The following is a 22,817-nucleotide window of genomic DNA, read 5'->3' on the forward strand; positions in this document are numbered from 1 at the left end:
TAATCAATAAAAAAATTAATTTGGATGTCTAAAATCAACCATTTGAATTTACATGACTAAAATTTAATAAACTCTAAAGTATTGGAATCAAAATAATATGTTAAGCTTAATTTTACATCGAAATTGATTAAATAATAACAATAATTCAATAAAAAAAATACTATGTAAATATATTTTCATAAATCTAAAAAAATGCTAATTAAAGATACGACTTCTGAAAAACCAACAACGATTTAACTTGACTAACTTTAAAATTTATCAAAAATACATGACCAAAATAACGAAATCCAAATAGAAAGACCAAAACATAATTCTTTAAAAAGAAAAAAGAAAAGAAAAGACCAAAACATTATTGTATTTTCTAATTTATTATTTTTTAAATTTGTGCATTTGAGTTGCATTTCATTTGGGATTGAATTTGAGTTTCATTTGGGAGAGGAGAAAATGAAGACGAAAAAGACAAGAGAGAAAATATAATTAAAAAAAGAAAAAGAAAAAGTTTGAAGAGGACGGTGGCGGAGATCGAAGAGCCTTGGCTTATTCATAGAAGTAGTTTGGTCTTTTTGACTCCAACCTAATAAAGGTGAGAGAGCAGACGAAGAAAAGTCCTACTTTCATTCTAATCGCTTTACTCTCATAGCTAAAAAGCCAAGTCTAGAAACCAAAATCTAGCTCTGTTTCAGCTTCTCTTTCGATCTGCCAATTCCCGCTTTCTTTCTTTCAAGGTAATTTTCTTCAGCTTTTGTTAAGTTTATGTGTTGTTTGAACATGATTTTGAAATGGGGTTTTCTTCTTTTGAGTTTTTTTTTTTTTTTTTTTTTTTTAGTTAAATCGTTTGTTGTTAGCAAGCAACTGACTGAATTCTGAGTATTTCGTGTTGGGTACAGTTTTTCAGTTTCTGAGAATTATCCGTTTCTGTTCTTTCATTCTTCTTTTCTTTTTGCTGTTTTACCGGTAACCAAACAGGGGTTGTTCTTGTTATGTCGTTTTGCTTGTTGGGTGTCGTAATTTTTCTTCTCTTTCCATTTCTACTTGAGTTTGTTTGCTCTTCTAGTTTGAGTATGGTTTAATGGCTAAAGATTTGGATAATTTTTTCACCAATCTAAACTAATATACCTTCTTTGTGGGTTTTGGTTTTTTGTGGTTTCTTTCTTGTTCTGGACTTTCCTTTTATTGATTGCAATTTCTGATTGTGTTCCTTGCAAATTATTATTTCTGTAGAAATTTGAAGGTCTTAGGACGGATTAGATTATGATGTGCAATGGTTGCAATAGGAAATCTGCAAGCCCTAACTTCATGATGGACGGCGGATTTAAACAAGGGGGATTGCGATTTTGTATCTCTGTTTTGCTTGAATTTTCAGCTACAGATGATCTGATTGGATTTAGGAGTGCTGTTGAGGAAGATGGTTATAATATTGATGAGGCAAGTTTGTGGTATGGGAGGATTTTTGGTTCAAAAAAGATGGGGTATGAAGAAAGGACTCCTCTTATGGTTGCAGCCATGTTTGGGAGTATGAATGTTCTGTCTTATATCCTTCGCAGTGGTCGTGTTGATGTCAATCGAGCTTGTGGTTCAGATGGTGCAACAACTCTCCATTGTGCTGTTGCTGGTGGTTCTGCTGTTGCAGATCAGGTTGTCAAACTATTGCTTGATGCTTCTGCTGATGTGAGTGCTGTCGATGCAAACGGTAACCGGCCTGGTGACTTGATTGCTCCTGATTTTACTTCAGCCTCTTGTTCAAGGAAAAAAGTGTTACAAGAATTGCTAAATGGTCGTGAAGAAGCTCTCGGTTCATCTGAGTCAATATTTTATGAGAGAGAAACGTTGGAGCCACTGGAGCTATCAACCCCTCGGGCTTCACGAGATGGGACAGAGAAGAAAGAGTATCCAGTCGATCTTTCACTTCCAGACATCAAGAATGGAATCTATAGCACTGATGAGTTTAGAATGTATACTTTTAAGATCAAACCTTGTACAAGAGCTTACTCGCATGATTGGACAGAGTGTCCATTTGTTCACCCTGGAGAGAATGCAAGGAGGCGGGACCCGAGGAAATACCATTACAGTTGTGTCCCGTGTCCAGAATTCCGAAAGGGAACATGTAGACGAGGGGATGCCTGTGAATATGCTCATGGAATTTTTGAATGTTGGCTCCATCCTGCTCAATATCGTACCCGTCTTTGCAAGGATGAAACTGGATGCACCCGAAAAGTCTGTTTCTTTGCTCACAAACCAGAAGAGCTCCGCCCCTTGTATGCTTCAACCGGTTCTGCTGTGCTGTCTCCAAGATCAATATGTGGTTCTTCTCTAGACATTGCATCGATTAGTCCACTTACCCTTGGTTCTCCTTCAGCTCTGATACCTCCTTCATCAACTCCACCTTTAACTCCTTCTGGAGTTTCTTCTCCAATGGGTGGAACCATGTGGCAGACTCAATGTAATATTACGCCTCCGACCTTGCAGCTTCCAGGTAGCAGGCTAAAGGCTTCTTTGAGCGTGAGAGACATAGATTTAGATGTTGAGTTACTCAGTCTTGAAAGTCAGCGCCGTAGACAACAACAGCTAATGGATGAGATGTCCTGCCTACCTTCCCCTACCAGATGGAACAATGGCTTGCCAACCCCCGCATCTTTTCCATCCCCAAGGAGTAGAAATGGAGAACTGAATGGACTTGGAGGCATGAACCCTACTAACCTCGATGACATTTTTGGGTCCGTAGATCCTGCAATTTTGCCTCAATTACAAGGGTTTTCATTGGATTCTGTGGGATCTCAAGTACAATCCCCTTCCGGGATTCAGATGCGCCAAAGCTTGAACCAGTCTTTCCTCTCAAGCTATGCTAACAGCATTGGATCCCCTCCTGCAAGGTCGTCTCAACCATCCGTGTCTGCTGCAGCTAGCGTTCTAAGTTCTAGGGCTGCTGCTTTCGCCAAGCGTAGCCAGAGTTTTATCGAACGTAGTGTGGTGAACCGTCATTCGGGACTCTCACCCCCAGCTACATCCACTACTGCCATGCCTTTGAACCTGTCTGATTGGGGTTCGCCCGACGGAAAATTAGACTGGGGAATTCGTGGAGAAGAACTCAACAAGTTAAGGAAGTCTGCATCATTTGGATTCCGAAACAGTTGCACCAGTTCTCTGGCGACGTCCACGATGCACACTGCTGCTCCCGAGCCAGACGTGTCGTGGGTTCAGTCCCTGGTGAAGGATGCTCCATCTGAAAACTCTGTGCAGTTGAGTATGGACGAGCAACAGCAACAGCAACAGCAGCTTTGTCATCTCGACAATGGCGATTCAAAGCAAAGGTACATGGAACAGGAGCAGTTAGTTGCTTGAGCTTTGAAGTTTGGCCACATTTTTTTGCTTCCATTTAACGGATAACTGGTATTATATATTTGTATGATTTTTTAAAAAAGCTCATTGATATTCATCACAATTAGGTAGGGGAGATTTTCCCAAAGCTAAAAGAATATTGTATCCAGAGTATTGATCAAATTTGGGCAGAAGAAATGTTTCTGCCCATTCCATAACTAGTTACTTTTCATTTGAAGAATAACACATCTTATATTCAACCTTCCCTTTCTTTTGTTAAACATAACATTTTATCTCATTCTTTATCTTCTGTAATTCTGAATCCTGGATGTTCAAATGACCCTACAAAAATATTCAAAGCTTCACAATACATCTTTGATAGAATATTAAGATAAATTATAAAAGTACTAAATACTCTTGTTATTTATTTTAAAGGTGTAATATTATCTTTGATTTTTTTTTTTTTTATCAATGTTTCAAAACTATCATTGGTGTAGAAATTTGTTTGAATTTTATATGAGAATTAGGATATAGACAGTAACGTGGAACAGAGATCAGGTCGGCCACTACTATACTATTTCAAGTTTTAATTTTTGTTTAACATTCTAACGAATTTACATTTCTGTAAAAAATTCAAAGATAATATTACAAACTTTCGAGTCAATGAGCAAACTTCAGAGGCATCTTTATAATTTAGTGTAAAATTCTACCATTGTACATGTCATCGGATAATTGATAAAAATAATTCTTTTGAGTTTTAGACCCTTTTTAAAAAAACTTGTTTTTTTGACTCCACAATTTTGAAAATTAAGTAAAATTACCTTAATACCCTTTACATTTCAAAAGTTAACTCAAACCCTCCAAACTCTCACTCTCACTATTTTCTCTTGCCATTTCGGTCACTCTTACCATTTCCTCAATCTCACTCTATTTATCTCTATTTCCTTTGCCATTTTTCTTTTCATGTAAGATTATTTGAGATTTTTCAATTAAGATATGAATTCTCATTTTTTTTTACTCAATGTTAGTTTATGTTAGATGTTATAAAATGATTATTTGAAATCTAGGTTAGATTTATGTTAAATGTTAATTTTTTTTTTCTAAAAACATCATGTGAGGGGTCAATCATTTCATTCCATATCCGGTGAAGTCCGACCGGGAATCAAACTTATTCCAACATTTATTTTGTTCCCAGTGAAGCCCGGCCAGGTAATTTGAACTCATTTTCTTTCTACCCGGTGAATACTTGGTGAAGCCCAACCAGGTATCAAATTTATTCAAACATTTATTTTGTTCCCGGTGAAGCCCGACCGAGTAATTTGAATTCATTTGCTTCCAACCTGGTGAAGCCCGACCCAATATCTTAAAAAAATTGCTATTTTTAATTTTTTTAAAAAATTTTATAAATAAATATCAAATGCATGACATTATTTAAAAAAAAAACAAGTATTATTGAAAAAAAAAACAAAACAATCAACAAAGCAATAAATCAAACTCCAAAAATGTCATTTAGTTTTGTCAATTTTTCCAGAAATTAGTGAACTATTGAGAATACATACACAAAAGAAATACATACCTTCTTACGTTTTTTGTTAGAGGTTTTTAGATAAATTAATTTTAGGTGGAGAATGTGAATTAATTTGGTAGGTTGGTGGTTGAAATTGAAAGTGGAAATTTAATAAGGGGTATAAGAGTAATTATACAACCAACAAATTTGGTGAAATTTTTTTTGTGTGAAAATTATTTTAGGTGGAGAATGTGAATTAATTTGGTAGGTTGGTGGTAAGGGGCATAAGAGTAATTATACAACCATATTTACATCATTTTCATCGTCAATGGGTCAAAAAAACTTGTTTTCAAAAAATAGAACTTCTAATGGGTCATTTTGCCTAATTTTCCCATGTTATGGCATAAATAAGTGACAAACAAATGAACAAAAAAGAAAATTGACACACATATTTACGTAGTTCAATAATGGTGTATTAGCTCCATCTACAAACATAGAGAGAAACTGTTGTATTATCTCGAAGAGAAACAAAATACAAAATATAGATATAGAGATAAATAAAAGTTAGAGAATTTACATAACACTCTCGTTAAATCCTAAACAACGAGATTCTCGTATTTGGTCATGGGAAGGGTTTGATAATAAATTTAAAGAAGCTCTCAAAATTCTCCAATTAAGTTCAGTATCTAAAAGGTTAAAAGCTAAAAATTGAAAGTGGGAGAGGGGATTATGGAGCACTACCAAAAAGACAATCTTTCTTTACTGCTTTAGAAATATATTTTCTGTTTTGATGATATTCTTTTTCTTTTATGGTGTTGGTAGTGGGAAGAGCACTGGATAAAGAAAAGTAGGTTGCTATCCAATATAATGAAGGTGAAGAGAGAGGCTTCTCTTTACAATGCTAACTCCCTTCAAACTTTTTTGGGTTGATAAAGGGAAAAGAAAAGCACTTTCTACCTTTATCTTCCTAAACATTTTGTCGCTGTGATGAGGATTCTTATTGAAAATTGAAAGGCATTTATTAGGTTTTAATGGATGCGAATAGACCAACTTCTTTACTCTTTTAATTTGAATCTCTCGTCTTTTGATTGATTACATTTTATATTAAATAGTTGAATTATACTCTAATTAATCGCGTGACGGTTTTTTACGAGTAAAAGATTAACATCAAACTTACCTATCATTTGTGCGAAAAAAAATCGACATTGAAATTGTTGCTTTCCTTTATCAAACCAATGAAGGCCAACCACCTTACATATATATTTTTGAACTTCAATTTTATTGATTTATTTTGATAAAATATTATAATTCATATTCTACTTTATAGATCTCTATTTATCTTTTATCAATTGAAGCAACAAGAAATAATTAGTCCGGTTAGAATGAGCTTAGCTCGGTTGGTAAGTAGCATGTACACCATCTCTCAAGATCAAAAGTTTGATTTTTCATCTTCATAATTGTTGTACTAAAAAAGAAATAATTAATCTTATTAATACTATTAACATACTCACCTTATAATTATAATTAAATAAACAATGTGACATAACATCATATAACACAATATTAACATATAAAAATATCATTCAATTTTATAACATGTAAAATCCAATTTAAGTTAAATATATTGAACAGTCCCCAGTCTATTTAAATTTTATTGATTTGGTCAGTAAACTCTAAATTAGACTCTACCAAGAATTACTCCAATAAGAAAATAAGTTGCACTATTAAGAATTAGAGCTAAAAGTCTTTAAAAAAAAAGCATTAAAGCATACTTCCAAGCTAAGGTTTCTATTCTCGATGAATAGTTGCATCATTTCAAGCTTTAATAAGTATCTTTTCATCTAAAAAAAATACCATGAATATGAAAATTTAGATTCATTCTCGTTTTTAATGTACGATATACATATTTATTTCATATATTTGCACTTATAGAAGATTTTATATATCAACTTAAAGAATTGGGACTGAATTTAGACTATGTAGGTGAAAGATTGTGTCCTTTTATAGTGATTATATATTTATTTATTTATTATATGTATGGTTATATTTTTCTTATTTAAGTTTAAATTTCTCTAAAGCTCTATATTTTCTTTGTATTCTTGTGTTTAGAATATGTATTTTTAGAACTTTTTTCGTATACAATGTTCATATTCAAACTCATGCTTTGAGAATGATTTTCAAGTTTTAAATGATTAAAATCCTTTTTATCTCACTGAATAACAATTTGAAAATTTTATTTTAATATTTAATATTCATTTGATATTTGATTTTATACTTTTGAAATAAATATGCACTTAATCATTGAACTTCTGTCTATATATCATGTCTCTATATTTTATCACATTTTTCTCATGTTCAACATCAATATAAGAGGTAAACTGACATTTCGATCATATTATAAAAAATTTATAAAACATAGAAATAAATAAGAAACTATTAGTAATATAAATATAATATAAATAATAAACCTGTTAACTTGTTTAAAGAATTCAAAATATCTACCTATTTATTTAAATATTATTTTATATGTTATTCTCAAAATATTTATTGGCATCAACATTTTATCCAACTTTATCAAAAACTGTCGGATTAAATTTTCAAATAAAAGAGGGAAAATGAAAAGGCACGTGGTTCCAGCGTGCCACACTCTTCGCTTCACCCGCAAGCCATGCAATTTGAACCCTAATTTGAAAGCGCATTCGGACTCTTCAAGCTTCACGCATAAATGAAATTGAAAAAAAAAATTAAAAAAATGAAGATTCTATTGATATACTTATTTCGAAACAGAGTGAATTTCAAAAGAGTAATATAACAAATCGAAGCCTGAAGTCTCGCGAAGAAAAATGGATCGAGGAATTTTGTTCATGGTATTGCTACCGTTCTCTGTTTTCTGTTTCGATATCTACGATTTTTTCTCTACTGATCCGCCTCCAAATTCATCAAATTCTCCCGTTTATCATCTCTCAAACACCACCAATTTGTATCAGAAAATCGCCGCCTGTTTAAATCAGGCTGAAAAAACCAGATTGAATCTGACGGAACTAGCGTGTATGAACGAGACGCAACTAGCGAATTTGAATAAGATATATGAGACGCAACTATGAATCAGACATACAACGATACGATTCTCAACAAATTTAGCTCTCACTGTCCTTACAGGTAATGCATTTCATTTTAGTAAATAAGTCATATGAACGACTTACTTTTTTTTTTTTTTTTTTTTTCCGGCTTTAGTTTCTTGAGTGATCAATCGTTCGCTTCCGTTGAGTCTGATTCTTTGGTTCTTTAGTCAATCTGTGCGAATTTGTTGAAGTTGAATCGGGATTGTGAGAAGCGGAATTTCTCTCACGCTCGTTATATCCAGGAAAAATTAGGATGTATTTTTCTCTTCATGATTCTCGATTACAGATCATCATCTTAATTACTGGATTTTACTGCATGTTTTCAAGATTCGTTCGAGGATAAGAAATGGCTGTATCTTCCTCATTGATTCATCACATTTTCTCCTGTTCTACTTTGGTTAAGCTTTGAGGAACTTGAGTTTGATAGAAATTTTAGTGTGCGTTTTAAGTTTGATCAAGTTAATTCTCAATCTCTAGAAATTTTAATCTCATAATGAGAAAGAACTAATAACAAAATAACACAATCTTAGGATGAGGCAGATTCTCTAGGCCATGGTAGGTAATTCAGTAGTGGAAGAAGTTTGTAACATTATGCAACACTAACATCTCATTCCTTGTCTCCGTTAAACAACTTTGGACCTCAAACACGAACCTCAAATATGAAGGTTTTAAATTCAGACTAAACAACAAAAATTATTCAACTTCATAGACTAAACAATTTTAGACTTTATAACTAACATAGCCTCTAAACTCCCTTAGTTTCAACTTTTATGTCAAATAAATTCTTCAACTAAAAAAAAAAATGTGTATAATAAGTCTTCAAACTTTCTTAGATCAATAAGATCGACCTTTTTTTAAATTCACAAATTTATTGATCAAACTTAGACACATTGATAATCATTCTCATCTTCTTCATTTTTTTTCCTTCGTTTCGTCATCCACTTTTTAAGGATGTTTTCAAAATCCAAGCCAAATTCAACAAATTAAAAAAATATATATAGTTTTAAATTAGTTTATATATTGTTGTACTTGACATTTGGATATGAATTCAAAACTCAAAAACAAAAATCAAATGGCTACCAAATGGAGCTTTACGGGGTATTTAGGTGTTGAGTTGGTTATTATAATCCTTGCGAGTTATGATAATTTGTAGGTTATAATAGTCTATGTTTGAAGGATAACTATTTTAACCTGGGACCTCTAGATAATAATAGTTCGTGTTTGAACGGCAGACTATTTTAATATGGGTAGAAAATAATAAACACGGTAACAACGAGGGAAAGAGGATTAGTAGGAAATAGTAAACATGGTAACAAAAAGAGATTTTAAATAGTAATACTATAGATAATTATAAGTTATAATAGTTGACAACACCAACTATTGTAATAGCCCAATCCACCGCGTCAAGTGGTTGATATTATCCCCTAGGACCAGAACTTCTTGTTTTAGAGGGCGAATTTATCAAACTTGATCGACCATTAACGAGTAATCTTAATGTGGGAAGATTTAGTCAGAGAGATGCGAAAATAGTCCTTCAAGATCCATTAAGTGTTCAAGGCCTCTTGTTCTTTTTTTTTTAGTTCTTAAAAAGAAACCATTTGAGAAGATTCAATTGTCCGAAATGAATTTCTAAATTTGCGGATTTATCAACATCAAGTTCGTAAAAAAAACCAAATTCTTGTTGGCATTTCTATAATTTAATTGTGTATGATAGAAAATTTATGATTTTTTTTTTAATTGGAAGCCCAAAGATCTCCTTAATGTCTTACTAGATACATACAAAATTTAGTCAAGGACGTATTTGATATTATTAAAGTTTACAACGAGCTGCCAAAGTGAACTTCGCTCGATTGTAATTGAGCTGACGCCGGAGAATAGAAGACACCCATCAAAGAAAAAAAAGTACACCCACTTGGGATGAGCAAAACTCCAACAAACTTCAATTACACGAACCAGTATGTCTTTTTTTTTTTTTTTTTTTTTTTTTTTTTTTTTTGCCCTCCTTGGGATCTGAAAACTCATTGCACTGTTGCATGTTTTTGCAGAGGGACTGTTATATCGATTAAGTTGCTGGTGATACAGAATTTTCCTGGAATCGACGTTACTTTTTCACATCATCCTCCAGATCCCCGAAGTACATTGCTTCAAAACTCATATCAACTGCACAAGCTTTGATCATAATGATGGTGATGGCTGGTAAACATATTTTACTCGAACTGAAAAGGCCAATACCTTCTTGATTCTACTGTTTGACTGCACACAAGTTTTATGTCATCGCGATCCCTTGGCTTCTGGGCTGCATAACCATAAACTACCTCCAGAACACTGAGGACTTTCAACTTTTCTTCAATGATAATTTGGTACGAAGTTTTAATCCTTGGCTATAAGTACATTTTTAGAAATAATTCTAAAGAATCAGATATCATTTCCTCTTGTTTTCTATTGTTCAGGTGTTCTGTAAACGGCAGGCAGGACGGTTTTCCAGGGCGAAAGAGATGAAGGAAATCATTTGTAGTCAACTTGTTGGTTGAAGAAGAGTATGGCAGTGAATCCAGTATGTTTTTCCACATTGATGACTCCGGTAGAGATGTGAATAATTCATTTGCTTTTTAAGTTCTGTAGGATGGAAAATTGTTCATTAGTTGTAGAACTCAGTTTTCCCATCAAATCAAATCTTAGAGATGCTTCTTCACAATCTCTTCCAAAACTCTTTAGTTCCACTATCCATTTCTTTCCCACTTTTCTTTCTCTCTAAAAAAGAGAGATAGAACAGCGAACTAAACAGAAAAGCTGTTAGAATCCAAGCAGCCATATGGATTGAAATAATGGGCAATGAAATAACTTTATTGAAAAGCACTGATGAAGTTGCAGTACAGAACTTACAATTCTTATGATTGGCTTCATTTGGATTTCTATGAACATGCAATAATGCTTTGGATTTAACACAATAAGTTGATGGAAATAAACTGTACAGTGAGCTTCTGATGAGAAATTGCACTTGAGCAGCCATGAATCAGATTTTCATATGAACCACAAGGATCTGATAATTTTACTTCAGATTCACACAGAGAGAATAGTCAGCAAGAGGGTTTCTCTTGATGAACAACTTACTTCTGTAGCAGTGGTAGTACTGCACATGATATGATGATCAATGAGGCCCAACTAGAAAACTTTTTCTTTTCTTTTCTTTTCTTTTTTTTTTTTTTTCTTTTTTTTTTTTCTTTTTTCTTTTTTGTACTTTCGGTACGTGGAAGCGGGACGTTGAGTTCTTACTTCTAATTCTATATTCGGCTTATATCACGACCGAAGATGAAAGTTGTAGCCCAGTTCACTGCCACGTACAATCTGTTCCTCCAGCTTATGACACGTGTTAGATAAGCCGAACGCCAAACGAACCAACTGAGGAACCCTGCCATGGATAACCCCTTTGCTTCCTGTACAAAATACTCACAAGAGTAAGCCAACCCAAGTGCATAGAGTGAGAAAGAAAGGTAGCCCTGGAGCAACTAGCTTGATTGCTTACTTTACTCTGCCTAAGGTCGACAAGAGCCTTGTATCTTCCAATTGTTGCCATACTTCCGAGATGCTTGTAGACAAAAGGCGCTCCAAGTTCCAAGTCTTTTCCGCTACCTGCTCGTGCTCCACCTTCTTTACCAATTTTATTCAGCAAGGCTGCTAAATATTTGCCTTGGCGCTCTGCTACCTTCAGGATGCAAAAATGGTTGCAATAAAAACTTGACATCTCTTGGCAACAGTAACTACTATTGGAATAAGAAATTGCATTTTATGAATGAGCAGAAAAACCAGAATATTGGGGAACATCTTAACTTACCTGGGCCAAAGCTGGAAGAACTTGTTTCCCTGTACTCTCTAGGAACCCACTGCAATCACCTATTGCAAACACATCTTCCACAGAAGGAATACGTAACCACTCATCTATTCCAATCCTGCCAATATAACCAGAGATATATCATCTCTCTACACACAATGTTTGGATTGACTATAGAAAAATAAGCATAAATGGGAACCCTTAAGCATAACTTATAAGTGTGAGGATTCTAAGATTTGAATAAAGATGACACGAAAATTGGTCCAAAGCAGATCAAATGGGAGGGGAAAGAAATAAATTTATTGTCCATGACATTTGAAGTTGAAATTAAACTTTTTAAGGTGATAGATGGTGAGGTTAGTGAGCCTGAGAAGATGGCGATTTTCCCTGAATATGAATGGATGCCCACAAAGTTGGGGAACAACTTAACTATCTTAGGAGGCTTATAGAAAAAGAAGCATGACATCTCTGAAAAAATTGCTTGAATGTTCTGAAATCTACAAGGCAAACGAACATTTTGGATAAGTTACTAGGAAATTTTAATGTACCTGCCACCAGGAGACTTTGGAACTTCCAAGGAATTTACAAAAGGTGAGGGCCCAACACCAGTAGACCAAACTAGTAACCCATAAGGAACCTCAGAACCATCATTGAGAATGATGCTCTGAGGTTTAACATCTTTGACAATGCCGCGTACAAGTTGAACTCCTGACTGCAGGATATGAATAAATAAGATGAAAGAATTTCAAATTCAAAGCATCTCAAGAAAGGTGAAATTGAAACCTGTTATCATCATCACCAAGGAAAAAAATGGCATGACTGTGATGTATTAACTTTCCTACCTTTGTCAATTGCTTAGTAGCATAATGCCGGAGTCTATCATCAAAGGAAGACAATATCTCATTTGCCTGTTAAACAATTAAACAAATACAAGCAAGTAAATCCCCTCAAATCCTAATACGTATCCATTAAACTTCCCAGACAATGTCTTTCCTTTTAAACAAATGCCAACTTTTTTCTTTACAGAGATATTAGAAGCTCAACAACCTAATATAGAGAAACAAATCAGCCGAAACTTCGCGAAACCGAGAAAGACAATACCATAAAGAATTCGATGCTTGGGACGACATTTTACAAACCTCAATCAAAGTAACTTGGATATAATCTTTCACATGAGCATATCTTTGAGTAACATCTTTCATGATAAAATCACTAAGCTCCCCACTGAACTCAACTCCTGTTGGTCCTCCTCCAACAACAACACAGTGTAGAAGCCGACGTTTCTCTTCCTCTGAGATGCCTGCCGATCAAAAACACTCCAAATTATGTCCACTGAAAAAAGGGGAAGAAAAATTTCTAATACCAAGTTCTAACAAAACCATCAATTCTATACCTGGAACATCAGATAACATCAAGTTCAAAAGCAACTTCCTACGAATTTCCTGAGCATGATAAACCTCACGAAGAAAAATAGCGTGTTCTTTGACCCCATGAATCCCAAAAGTTAACGGCTGGGATCCCAACGCTATGATCAACTTATCATATGATAATTTAAACCTCCACGGTTCCAAAGTGTTCAACCCATCAGTAACCGTTTCACATTGCACCTTCAATAACAAATGAAAGAATCTCCTTCTCAGAAGGAACTCGCAATGATTCCATTCGATTCTATGATAATTTTAAGCAAGCCACGTTGAATCTATGAAACAGTGAGACAATTGAGAAGCATACCGAATGTTCATCAGTGTTGACGGCAGTACAATTAGCGAGGAAGAAATAAGAACCAGGTTCGCGAGAAATGGCGGGCTGGATCCGGGCGATAGGTTCAGCGACGGATCTGAATTCCAGAGTTCCAACGCAAGTTGAAGCGAGAAGAGGAGTGAAGACCATGTGGTTACGAGGCGAAACACAAACGACGTCGTATATGCTTGTGTCCAAGCCCTTCATGACTCTGCAACCTGCCCAGCCGGAACCCAAAACCACCACCCTCGGCTTCTCGCCGGTCTCCGTCGGTCCAAGTGCCGGCGGCCGTGAAACCGCCGCCGCATCGGAGATGGGGAGAGAGGTAAAATGAGAGAGGAGGAAGGGGAAGGGAAGAAATGGGTGTGGATTTGTGGATCTGAGTAGTGGTTTAGTGGGTGAAAGTTTCTTCAGATACCTGAGCCACGCCATGGATGCAATGGAATATTCAAAGATTCTTTGTTATTATTCGAATCTGTGTGGTTGGAAAATAAAGAAAACGGTGAAGATTGGGCGAAAAAGAAGAAGTAACAGAAAAAGTGGCTCTTCTTCTCATTACCTAACAAATGCTTGGGATTTGAGAGCTGCTTCCGGTTAGCCGGTTATCCTCTTCCTGGTGAAAGAAGGACAGCGAATTACACGTGGCCAACACAATGGTGAGTCAGCATTTTTTTTTCTTTCAATTTTGTGGTTTGAAGTATAATATTTGGAAGATTTATGTTTATTTGGTTTTCTTAAAATTGGATTAAATTATAAATTTAATCTGTCAAAGTTAGTTGGGTTTAAGGTTTTATATATATTTAGAATATAATATTTAGTTATGTATTAAAAATGCTATCAAAATTTTATAAATAAAAATTATATTTGTATTTAATTTATGAAATTAAGTATGACAGTCTTATATAATTGTAATAGATTAATTAATTAATTAAAAATAAATATCATTCAATATATTGATAAAAATTAATTAATTAAGAATAATAATAATTTTAATCATAAATATTTGAAAATTGAGTCCTTCGTAATTAAATTAACCAACAAATGTCATATTAATTATAATTTAATATTTAATATTTTTATAATTAATTAAGTTCAACATTAGTTTTTAATTTTAAGATAATGTAAGAAAATATATTTTAATAAATTGAGATAAAAATATGATATATTAATAAATAATATTATTAAAGAAGATTGAAAAAGTTTTATATGTTTATAATGAGAGATCAAAATAAAATTAATCTCAATAAATAGTTGCTTGATTATAAAAGAAACAAGTAATTGATTATTATTATTGAAAATAAATTTTTGTACTAAATAAATTTAACTGATCTTAATTTACTAATTAAATATATTTAAGATATTGTTTGCTAACTATTGATTGTTTATATAAAAATGTAATTTCATTCCTTTAATAATTTTTTATTGTAAAAATAAGTTAAGTAAATATTTTAATAGATTATTATTGGTTTATTAAATAAATATTTATATTGATATTGTTAAATTAATAATAAGTAATTAAGTAACTAACTATATTCAAAATGAAAAAAAGTTGAGAACCACGATTTTAGAAGGGAATATAAAATGCTCGTATGTGGGAAATGAGGATGTTTGAGAATAGCTTATTTTCATGCAAAATGTTGAAAATTGTAAAACAAACATGAGTTTTGTATGCCTGTGTCATTTCCTAGGTAAACTCATGTTTGCAGCTACAATCAGATCTAGCATCATTCATTTCTCAATTAGATTACACGATTTGATTACAAATTTCAAGACGGGTCTTACAACTTATAATAATTACGGAAAGTAGGTAAACAACAAAAATAATTAACGAGTGTAAACGTGACCTTAATTGCATTTTGGTCACTCTATTACTTTTATGTTAATTAGCTAACATAATACAATTTCTTTTATAAATAAAAATTTGGTGGACGATAAAAATGGAAGGCTATGAGGGGAGAGGGAGAAGTTGGAATGAGAAAGAAGAGGAGGAGGTGAAATATATATATATATATATATAGGGCCACCACAAGTAAATTTGAAGGGGACGATTGGTGTAAAGATCTGAAAAAAATGTTTGAAGTTTATTCGAGGGGTTATGAAGCTTATGAATCATAAATGTTTGTGTTTGGAGTGCAGTGTTTGAAAGTTGGATTTATGTTTTTAAGAAATTGTTTTGTGAAATGTATAATCTCTAATATACCGTTTTGATAATTTTGAATGAACATTTAATCGATGCATTTTAAAATAAAATTTATATTAACTATATATTTTGTAACTCTAAATCAATTCCTTTACTCAATTAAATTTCATGACAATAATTTGGTTATTTTTATAACACATTTAGTTTTTTGGTAAAAAGTAACATATTTTATGTCAAAATTAATAAATTTATTAGACATAAATTTAAAATTTCGTGTTTAATTGGATAATAGAGTTTCAAATTTGAGTTTAATAGGTTCTTAAATTCAAAAAATTTGTCATCAAAAGCTCATAAATTTTTTAAACAACATCATAAGTCTAGAGATTTAAAAATCACATTGGATACACGTTGAAAGTTCATGAGAAACATTTTTTAAAAAAAGTTTAATGATCCATTTGTTATCAACTTAAGAACTCTACTTATAACTCAACCAATATTTTATTTCACGACATTGATGAATTTGAAGATTTGCTTACTAGATCATTAAGCAAATGTTTTACATTTACAATTGACATTTTTTCTGGTCCACCTTCATAAATTTTAAGTTTAATTTTTAAAGAAATTGATTTAAAAACAAAACTGTTGAAAATATTTTTAAATATACCAAAATATTGATCTATCATTGTTTCAACATTTTACTATATTTTTAAATAAATTTGTTCATTTTTCTATATTTGAAAATAACTTTTTAACTTTTAAAAGAACCAATGTATTAGAACCGTCTGAATTTTGATTACATTTGAATTATGAGAAGATACTTTTTTTTTTTCTAGAAGTAATTTATTACGTACCTACATAGGCTACATTTACCTTATAATGTAGTTAAAAAGATAGTTTGACTTCTAATTAAGAAAAAAAAAAAAAAATTATTCGATATGTATTACAAAAGAAAACCTGGTCAATAAGTATGCTCTGTTAGGAAAGTATTTTCCTTTTTACATATTTAAAAGAAAAATTCAGCAAATCCTATAAGATCTTTTGGTTGAAGATTTTATAAATATCTAGGAAGTAAGGATGTCGAGAATAATAAATTTGGAAATAAGATTGATGAAAATCCAGATGACTGTGTTTGGTTGTGCCATGAAAATATTGTCGAGATTCTCTAGGAATAAATTATTTTTGTATTTAATTTATAAAATCAACCATGAAAATCCTGTAAAATTTTAATAGATTAATTGATAAACAATAAATCTAATTTAAAGTTTTGAGAAAAATTAATTACTTAACAATCAAATAATAATATTAATTAAATTATTAACTACAAGCATTTGTAAAATGAAAAATTTATAATTAAAGTTATTTGATTACATAATTTGTTAGGATAAATTTGATGAATTTATATAGTTATGATGTATTAATTGATAAAACAACCAACGAATCCTAATTAATCAATGATAAACTACCCATAATTATTAAAAAAATAAACTCATATTATATTAATCATAACCATCATTAACTAACTACAAATATAATTTTGCCGATGTGTTTCAAGCTCCCTTAAACACATCACAAAACTTTTCTTGAAATTATTGGAAGATTCTATATGTGAATTTATGTCTCGAAGCAGAGATAATATATTAAATCTTCTTCGGCTTCAATATATTCCATTTCTAATTTCACTACTTTCAGAGTATGATTCACAGTCTTAACTAGGATTTTTCCTCTCTTAAGAATCTCACACCATTTCTGTCATTCGATTTTTAAATCATCTATCTGTTGTTCATCTTTTCTTTGTTCATATTCTTTCAAAATTTGATATATGTAGTTAATGAAATCGTAGTATTCCAATAAGATATATCAAATTCTTCCTCTTCCTTTTTTTTCACATTCTGCTTCGTTTGATTCTGTGATTCTTCTTCTATATTTTGCTTCTTGATTTCTGCCATTTTTATGTTTGATGAATTGCCTCTTATCTTCTCTCTAATGGTGATCTTGGGAAATGTCCTTAGTAAAAATTACGAGGGAAATGATAACAATTGAACCTTCCATTTATATAGTCCTTTCATTTTCATTTTTATTGAATTCTTAGTCAAATTTTTTTATTAACAAAATTTAAAAAAAAAACTATTTTTGTTTTAAAAAAAAAAAAATGATTTGGGTTTTTAGACGTGGGTCAAAAGAAAAAGTTAGAAGTGGAAAAAGTGTTAATAGACTTAATTTTCAAAAACTAAAAAAAAAATGAAATATTTACTAAACGATACCATAATTATATCAGTCTAAATGTCTAACTTTAATGTTTGTATAAGTTTGAAGTTCAATTTTTACAATTGAAAGTTCGAGGATACAATTGCAACTACCACTATACTTTATGAGTGGTTTTTACAATTTGCTCAATAAATTAGAGTTAATTAATCTTATTTTCTCAACCTAGCAATTAAATCTTTGATTGTGCGTCAAAAAATATATCTAATATACTTTATATATACCTTATTAATCAAGTTATATGCTTTTTTTTTTTTTTTGTATATCGGTCAAGTGATATATTTTTATAAAATATATATGCAACTGATATACCGTGATTTTAATTATGTTGTTGTAGAAGTTGTTGTTTTTTGTTTGGTTTTGATAAAGTTTGCTTTCATTCGATTTCAATTGTCTGATTTAGGTGTTGGTGTTAGTTTTCTTATGTTTTCAATTTTTTTAATCTAATTTTATTGACATAACTTAATTGCATTAATTAGTCAACTAATATATCAAATGCAAAATATCAAACCTTTTATATGATTTTGATGAAATGTAAATTACACTTAATTTGATATATCAATTATAGAATGTATATGTTTCATATTTCGTATGAATGGAGAAACCTCGATCATGTAAATCCTTTCAGGATGGAAGCTTGATTTCACCTAAGTCACCCTCTTTGGTTTGTCTAAACTTGAGCAGCATGTAAGATCCATTCTTCATATTTTTTTGAGGTGACGTGATTGAGGAAAAAGAGTTTGGTATAATGAATGGTAATTTTAGTGTATTAGTTGTTAATTGTATAACTGGCTGATATATCAAATATACAATTAAATGATACACTAAACATAAAATATATTATAATGTTGATATATTTGATCATATACCAAAAAAAGGGGTAAATTTTCAATATTTTACTACAATTGTAAATTTTAATAAACCATTGCTAAATTTACAAATTTTAAAAGACTTTTTGGTATTTTTGCAACTGCCCTAAATCTTTTTATCCAACACTAACCAAAATGGAAAAGTTATCTAGCATATGTTAGATATACAAGGGACAATATGTTTGGAAAATTCAAAATGTTCATGGATGAACATCTAAGATTTTGTTTGGTAACCACTTGTTTTTTTTAAAAAAAATTAATTCTCTAAGATTTTCTTCTTGTTATTAAGGGTGAAAGTCCATTCGGTATTGTCCATTTTGGGGCCAACCAAGAATCAAACCAATTTATTTGTTTTTATTTTAAAAAAACAAAGGCTAATTGCATAAATGGAATCCAAGCCCAAAATACTAGAATATGTAGTACAATGATACAATAATTGTATGTATAGGACAAAAAATGGTAAAAAGACAAAAAAAAAAAACTCTCACCCAGCCACCATTTTGTGTGTTGCTTCCCAATTTTCTCAAATTGAAAGCTATCACTTATAGCTCTATCACGGATAGCTTTCAATTTGAGAAGTGTGCGAAGTGGCTATCACTCTATCGGTGATTGATTTTTTATTTGGGAAGTGTGTTATCAGTTGCTATTACTGATAGTTTCTATCGGTGATAACTTTCAATTTGAGAAGTGTGTTATTAGTTGCTATCGTTGATAGCTGCAATCAATGGTAACTTCCCATTTAAGAAATGTGTTATCAACTGCTATGACTAATAGTTGCTATCAGTGATGCTATTATCGGTGAATATCACTGATAATTGCTATTAGTGATAATTTTCAATTCGAGAAATGTGCTATCAATTGCTATCATTGATAACTATTATTAGTGATGTTGCTTTTAGTTATAGCTTTCAATTTGAAAAATAGGCTATCAGTTGCAATCATTGATGTGTTTTTAGCAATGATAGCCAAATAGTGGCTATCGGTGATATGTTTCTATCAATGGTAATGTTTTGATGATTTTTGTTGTTTGAATTTGATATCATGTTGTACTTGTTTGTAAATAATCAAGGTCTTTTGATTAATTTGCTGATACATGTAGTGTGCTTGTACTTCTTTATTGATAGATATAGGTATAAAATGATATTCTTTTACATTGATAGTCATAAAGGATATAGCTACTGTCAATGATATTTTCTTTTGATATCAATGTAAATGATATTATTGATGGTATTTATGTATTATGTAATATTTGGAAAGATGAGGAGTTGGGGAGATGTAAGCAAAAATTGGAGAAATAAAAAAAAATAAAAAATAAAAATAAACCGAATAAAGGAAAGAAAATTAAAAGATTAAAAAAAAATTGGAGAAAGAAAAAATTAGAAAAAATAAAAAATCGGAGATAGTAAAGAAAATTAAAATAAAAATTTGGATAAAGAAAATAAAATAAAATAAAGAGAGAAAAAAAGGGAAAAAAAAAGAAGGAAGAATAACACCTGTAAAAAAAAAAAAAAAGACAAAATTGAAAATTAGAAAAAACCCAAAAGTTGACTGGTCAACAATTTCATATTTACAAATATTTTAAAAATATACTATATTTCTAAATTCTTTTCCCATATTGTTCTACCTATTATAAATATTAAAAAAATAAAAATTGATGTTCACTAAAGAACTAAACCAATAGATTAGTTTTTATTTGATTCAATTTATTATCGATTTGGTTTCGATTTATGACATTATCTTTTTTCTTTGAAAATTTTATTTTATATCCACTTTAGTTTTGAATTGGTTCTCTTTGTTATTTTCAAATTAAATTTGGGTATACTCTTTCTTATGGATTGAAATTGGAGATTTTTATTCTCTTTTTTTTTTTTTCTGGGCAATTTTCTAAATCACACACATACATGCGTACTATAATAATTAAAATATTAAATAATATACCTAAAGTTAGAATTTATTTTTAAGAATAATATACCCTCAATTTTGATTGGTTTTTCCAATAGAAAATCGATATGAACTAGTACTTTTTTTCCCACTAAATACAATTCAAGATATCCAATTTTGATTGGCTTTTTGGTATTTTTTGTGGCACCTTTTTTTTTTTTGGAGTAATCTTGGTTATTATCTACTTTTTTTAACCAATGTTTTAAAAAATCGAACCAAATCTTAAAAATTAGGGATAACCATTTTGTTTTTAGTTTTTGATTTTTGAAAATTAAGCCTATAAACATATTTTCTAACTTTAAATTTCTTACTTTGTTATCTATTTTTAACAAATATTTTTAAAAACTAAGCTACATTTTGAAAATTATATATATAAAAAAATATATTTTTTAAATTTGTTTTGGAATTTGGCTAAGACTTCAACTCTTTTACTTTTTTTAAATAATGTAAAACATTCTAAACCAAAAATCAAAACAAAACTTAAAAATGTGCAAATTATTATAAGAAAATTGAGAGAAGCTTAATTTTTAAAAATTAAAAATTAAAAATAAAATGATTATTAAATGGAACTAAAATAATTATCAAACGCGACATAAATTAAAAAAAAAAAAAACAAAGAATTTAACTTTTGTAGTTAGTAACATTCTTAGTCTATCCTATCATCGTTGGCAATGAAGAACACTCGACAAGGATCCACAATTAGCACAATTAATGCCATACTTCAATTTTGAAGTTCCTAAAATAAGGATTTCATCTTTTTATTTCTTATCAATTCATCAAACTCAAAAAGATGGAGATTAACATGTCCAGAGAAATTTAATACCATGATTAAAAACACTAATTAACAATGATCAAGCACGTTCTTGATGATCCTGAAAAGCCACAACTAAAAAAAGTTACCAAGAATTAGATTCCAAATACATTTTCACTGAAATCTCTGTAAGATCAAGCACATTCATCTTCTTCCATTGCTTACTCTGTTTCTTCTTCATCATCATCATCAGCATCATCATCATCATCTTCTGATTTTAAATCCAGTTCCTTCAGTACTTGAATTACATCAATCATTTCACTCAGTTCTTGTTTGGAGGTCTCAAGCTCCCTTAAACACATCGGCAAAACTTTTCTCCTGTTCTTGATGTTTGAAACAAGCCTGAAATTAGTGGAAGATTCTATACGTGAATTTATGTGTCGAAGCAGAGATAATATTTGAGGAATATGTGTTTTTCTGAAAAGATATTGCTTCTCAAAATCTTCTACTGCTTCAATACATTCCATTTCTAATTTCACTGTTCTCAGGCTTCGATTCACAGTCTTTACCAGGAGTTTTCCTCTCTCAACAATCTCACTCCATTTCTGTTCATCTTCTTTCAAAATTTGATGATATATGTAGTCAATGAAATCATGGTATTCCATTACGATTTCCTCTGTTGCCAACAGAGGATCCTTTCCAACTTCAGATGAATCAGATTCTTCCTCTTCCTCATTTATCGTTGATTCTGCTTCTTCTGATTCTTTGATTCGTGATCGTTTGCTTGATCTCTCCGATTCTTCGCCATCCTTCGATTCTTCGGTAATCCGAACTTTCTTGATCTGGTTTTGAGAGTTGGATGCACCGATTTGAAGGTTGATGTCTTCTTCTTCTTCTTCTACATTTTGCTTCTTGTTTTCTGCAACTTTGGTGTTCGATGAATTGCCTCTCTCTTCTCTCTCTCTAACGGTCATCTTGCTAATCTCCTTAGTAAAAATTAAACCCAAATCATAAAAATTGAACCCTCCCACTTTTATATAGACGACTTTGTTTTTTAAAATGTTGGATTTGTTTTCAAATTTTGATTTTACTTCTTAAAAGGTCGGCTTTTTAATACGCATAATTTTCAATTTTCTAGAAATGGTAGCAGTTAGCAATAATTATATAAATTTTGAGACTAATTTAGAAGTGAAATGAATGTTAATAAATTTAATTTTTAAAAATAAAAAATAAAATAAATAGTTACAAAACGAGATCATAAACATATAAGTTGGAAGGTCTAGTTTTAATATTTGTATAAATTTGAGTGCTTAATTTTTACTATTGAAAACTTGATGATAT

At 31.0% G+C, this 22,817-nt stretch overlaps 3 protein-coding genes and 1 pseudogene across 4 annotated transcripts; 2 read left to right on the forward strand and 2 right to left on the reverse strand.

Moving 5' to 3' along the window:
* Nucleotides 1-537: 537 nt before the first annotated feature.
* Nucleotides 538-3,581, forward strand: LOC120088359 (zinc finger CCCH domain-containing protein 66). Its single transcript, XM_039045586.1, has 2 exons — nt 538-725; nt 1,222-3,581. The coding sequence occupies exon 2, from the start codon at nt 1,252-1,254 to the stop codon at nt 3,337-3,339; it is 2,088 nt and encodes a 695-aa protein (XP_038901514.1). The 5' UTR covers nt 538-725; nt 1,222-1,251; the 3' UTR covers nt 3,340-3,581.
* A 3,966-nt stretch (nt 3,582-7,547) lies between these two features.
* Nucleotides 7,548-10,495, forward strand: LOC120088482 (annotated as a pseudogene).
* On the reverse strand, nt 9,729-14,095 carry LOC120088481 (internal alternative NAD(P)H-ubiquinone oxidoreductase A1, mitochondrial-like). 2 transcript variants are annotated; one of them, XR_005484933.1, is made up of 9 exons: nt 13,505-14,095; nt 13,167-13,380; nt 12,913-13,073; nt 12,616-12,681; nt 12,322-12,485; nt 11,777-11,891; nt 11,468-11,647; nt 10,828-11,378; nt 9,729-10,560 (listed from the first exon to the last, which is right to left on the reverse strand). XR_005484933.1 is itself a non-coding variant. In XM_039045819.1 (8 exons), the coding sequence occupies exons 1-8, from the start codon at nt 13,943-13,945 to the stop codon at nt 11,226-11,228; spliced, it is 1,494 nt and encodes a 497-aa protein (XP_038901747.1). In that variant the 5' UTR covers nt 13,946-14,095; the 3' UTR covers nt 10,762-11,225. The 2 variants fall into 2 exon arrangements, 1 of the variants encoding a protein (XP_038901747.1); XM_039045819.1 differs by lacking the exon at nt 9,729-10,560 and having other exon boundaries at nt 10,762-11,378.
* Nucleotides 14,096-21,697: 7,602 nt separating this feature from the next.
* On the reverse strand, nt 21,698-22,450 carry LOC120088945 (myelin transcription factor 1-like). Its single transcript, XM_039046384.1, has one exon. It carries the CDS (start codon nt 22,448-22,450, stop codon nt 21,698-21,700), a length of 753 nt encoding a protein of 250 aa, XP_038902312.1.
* Between the last annotated feature and the right edge of the window lie 367 nt (nt 22,451-22,817).

This window comes from Benincasa hispida, chromosome 10 (assembly GCF_009727055.1).
Source record: "Benincasa hispida cultivar B227 chromosome 10, ASM972705v1, whole genome shotgun sequence".
Lineage (NCBI taxonomy): Eukaryota > Viridiplantae > Streptophyta > Magnoliopsida > Cucurbitales > Cucurbitaceae > Benincasa > Benincasa hispida.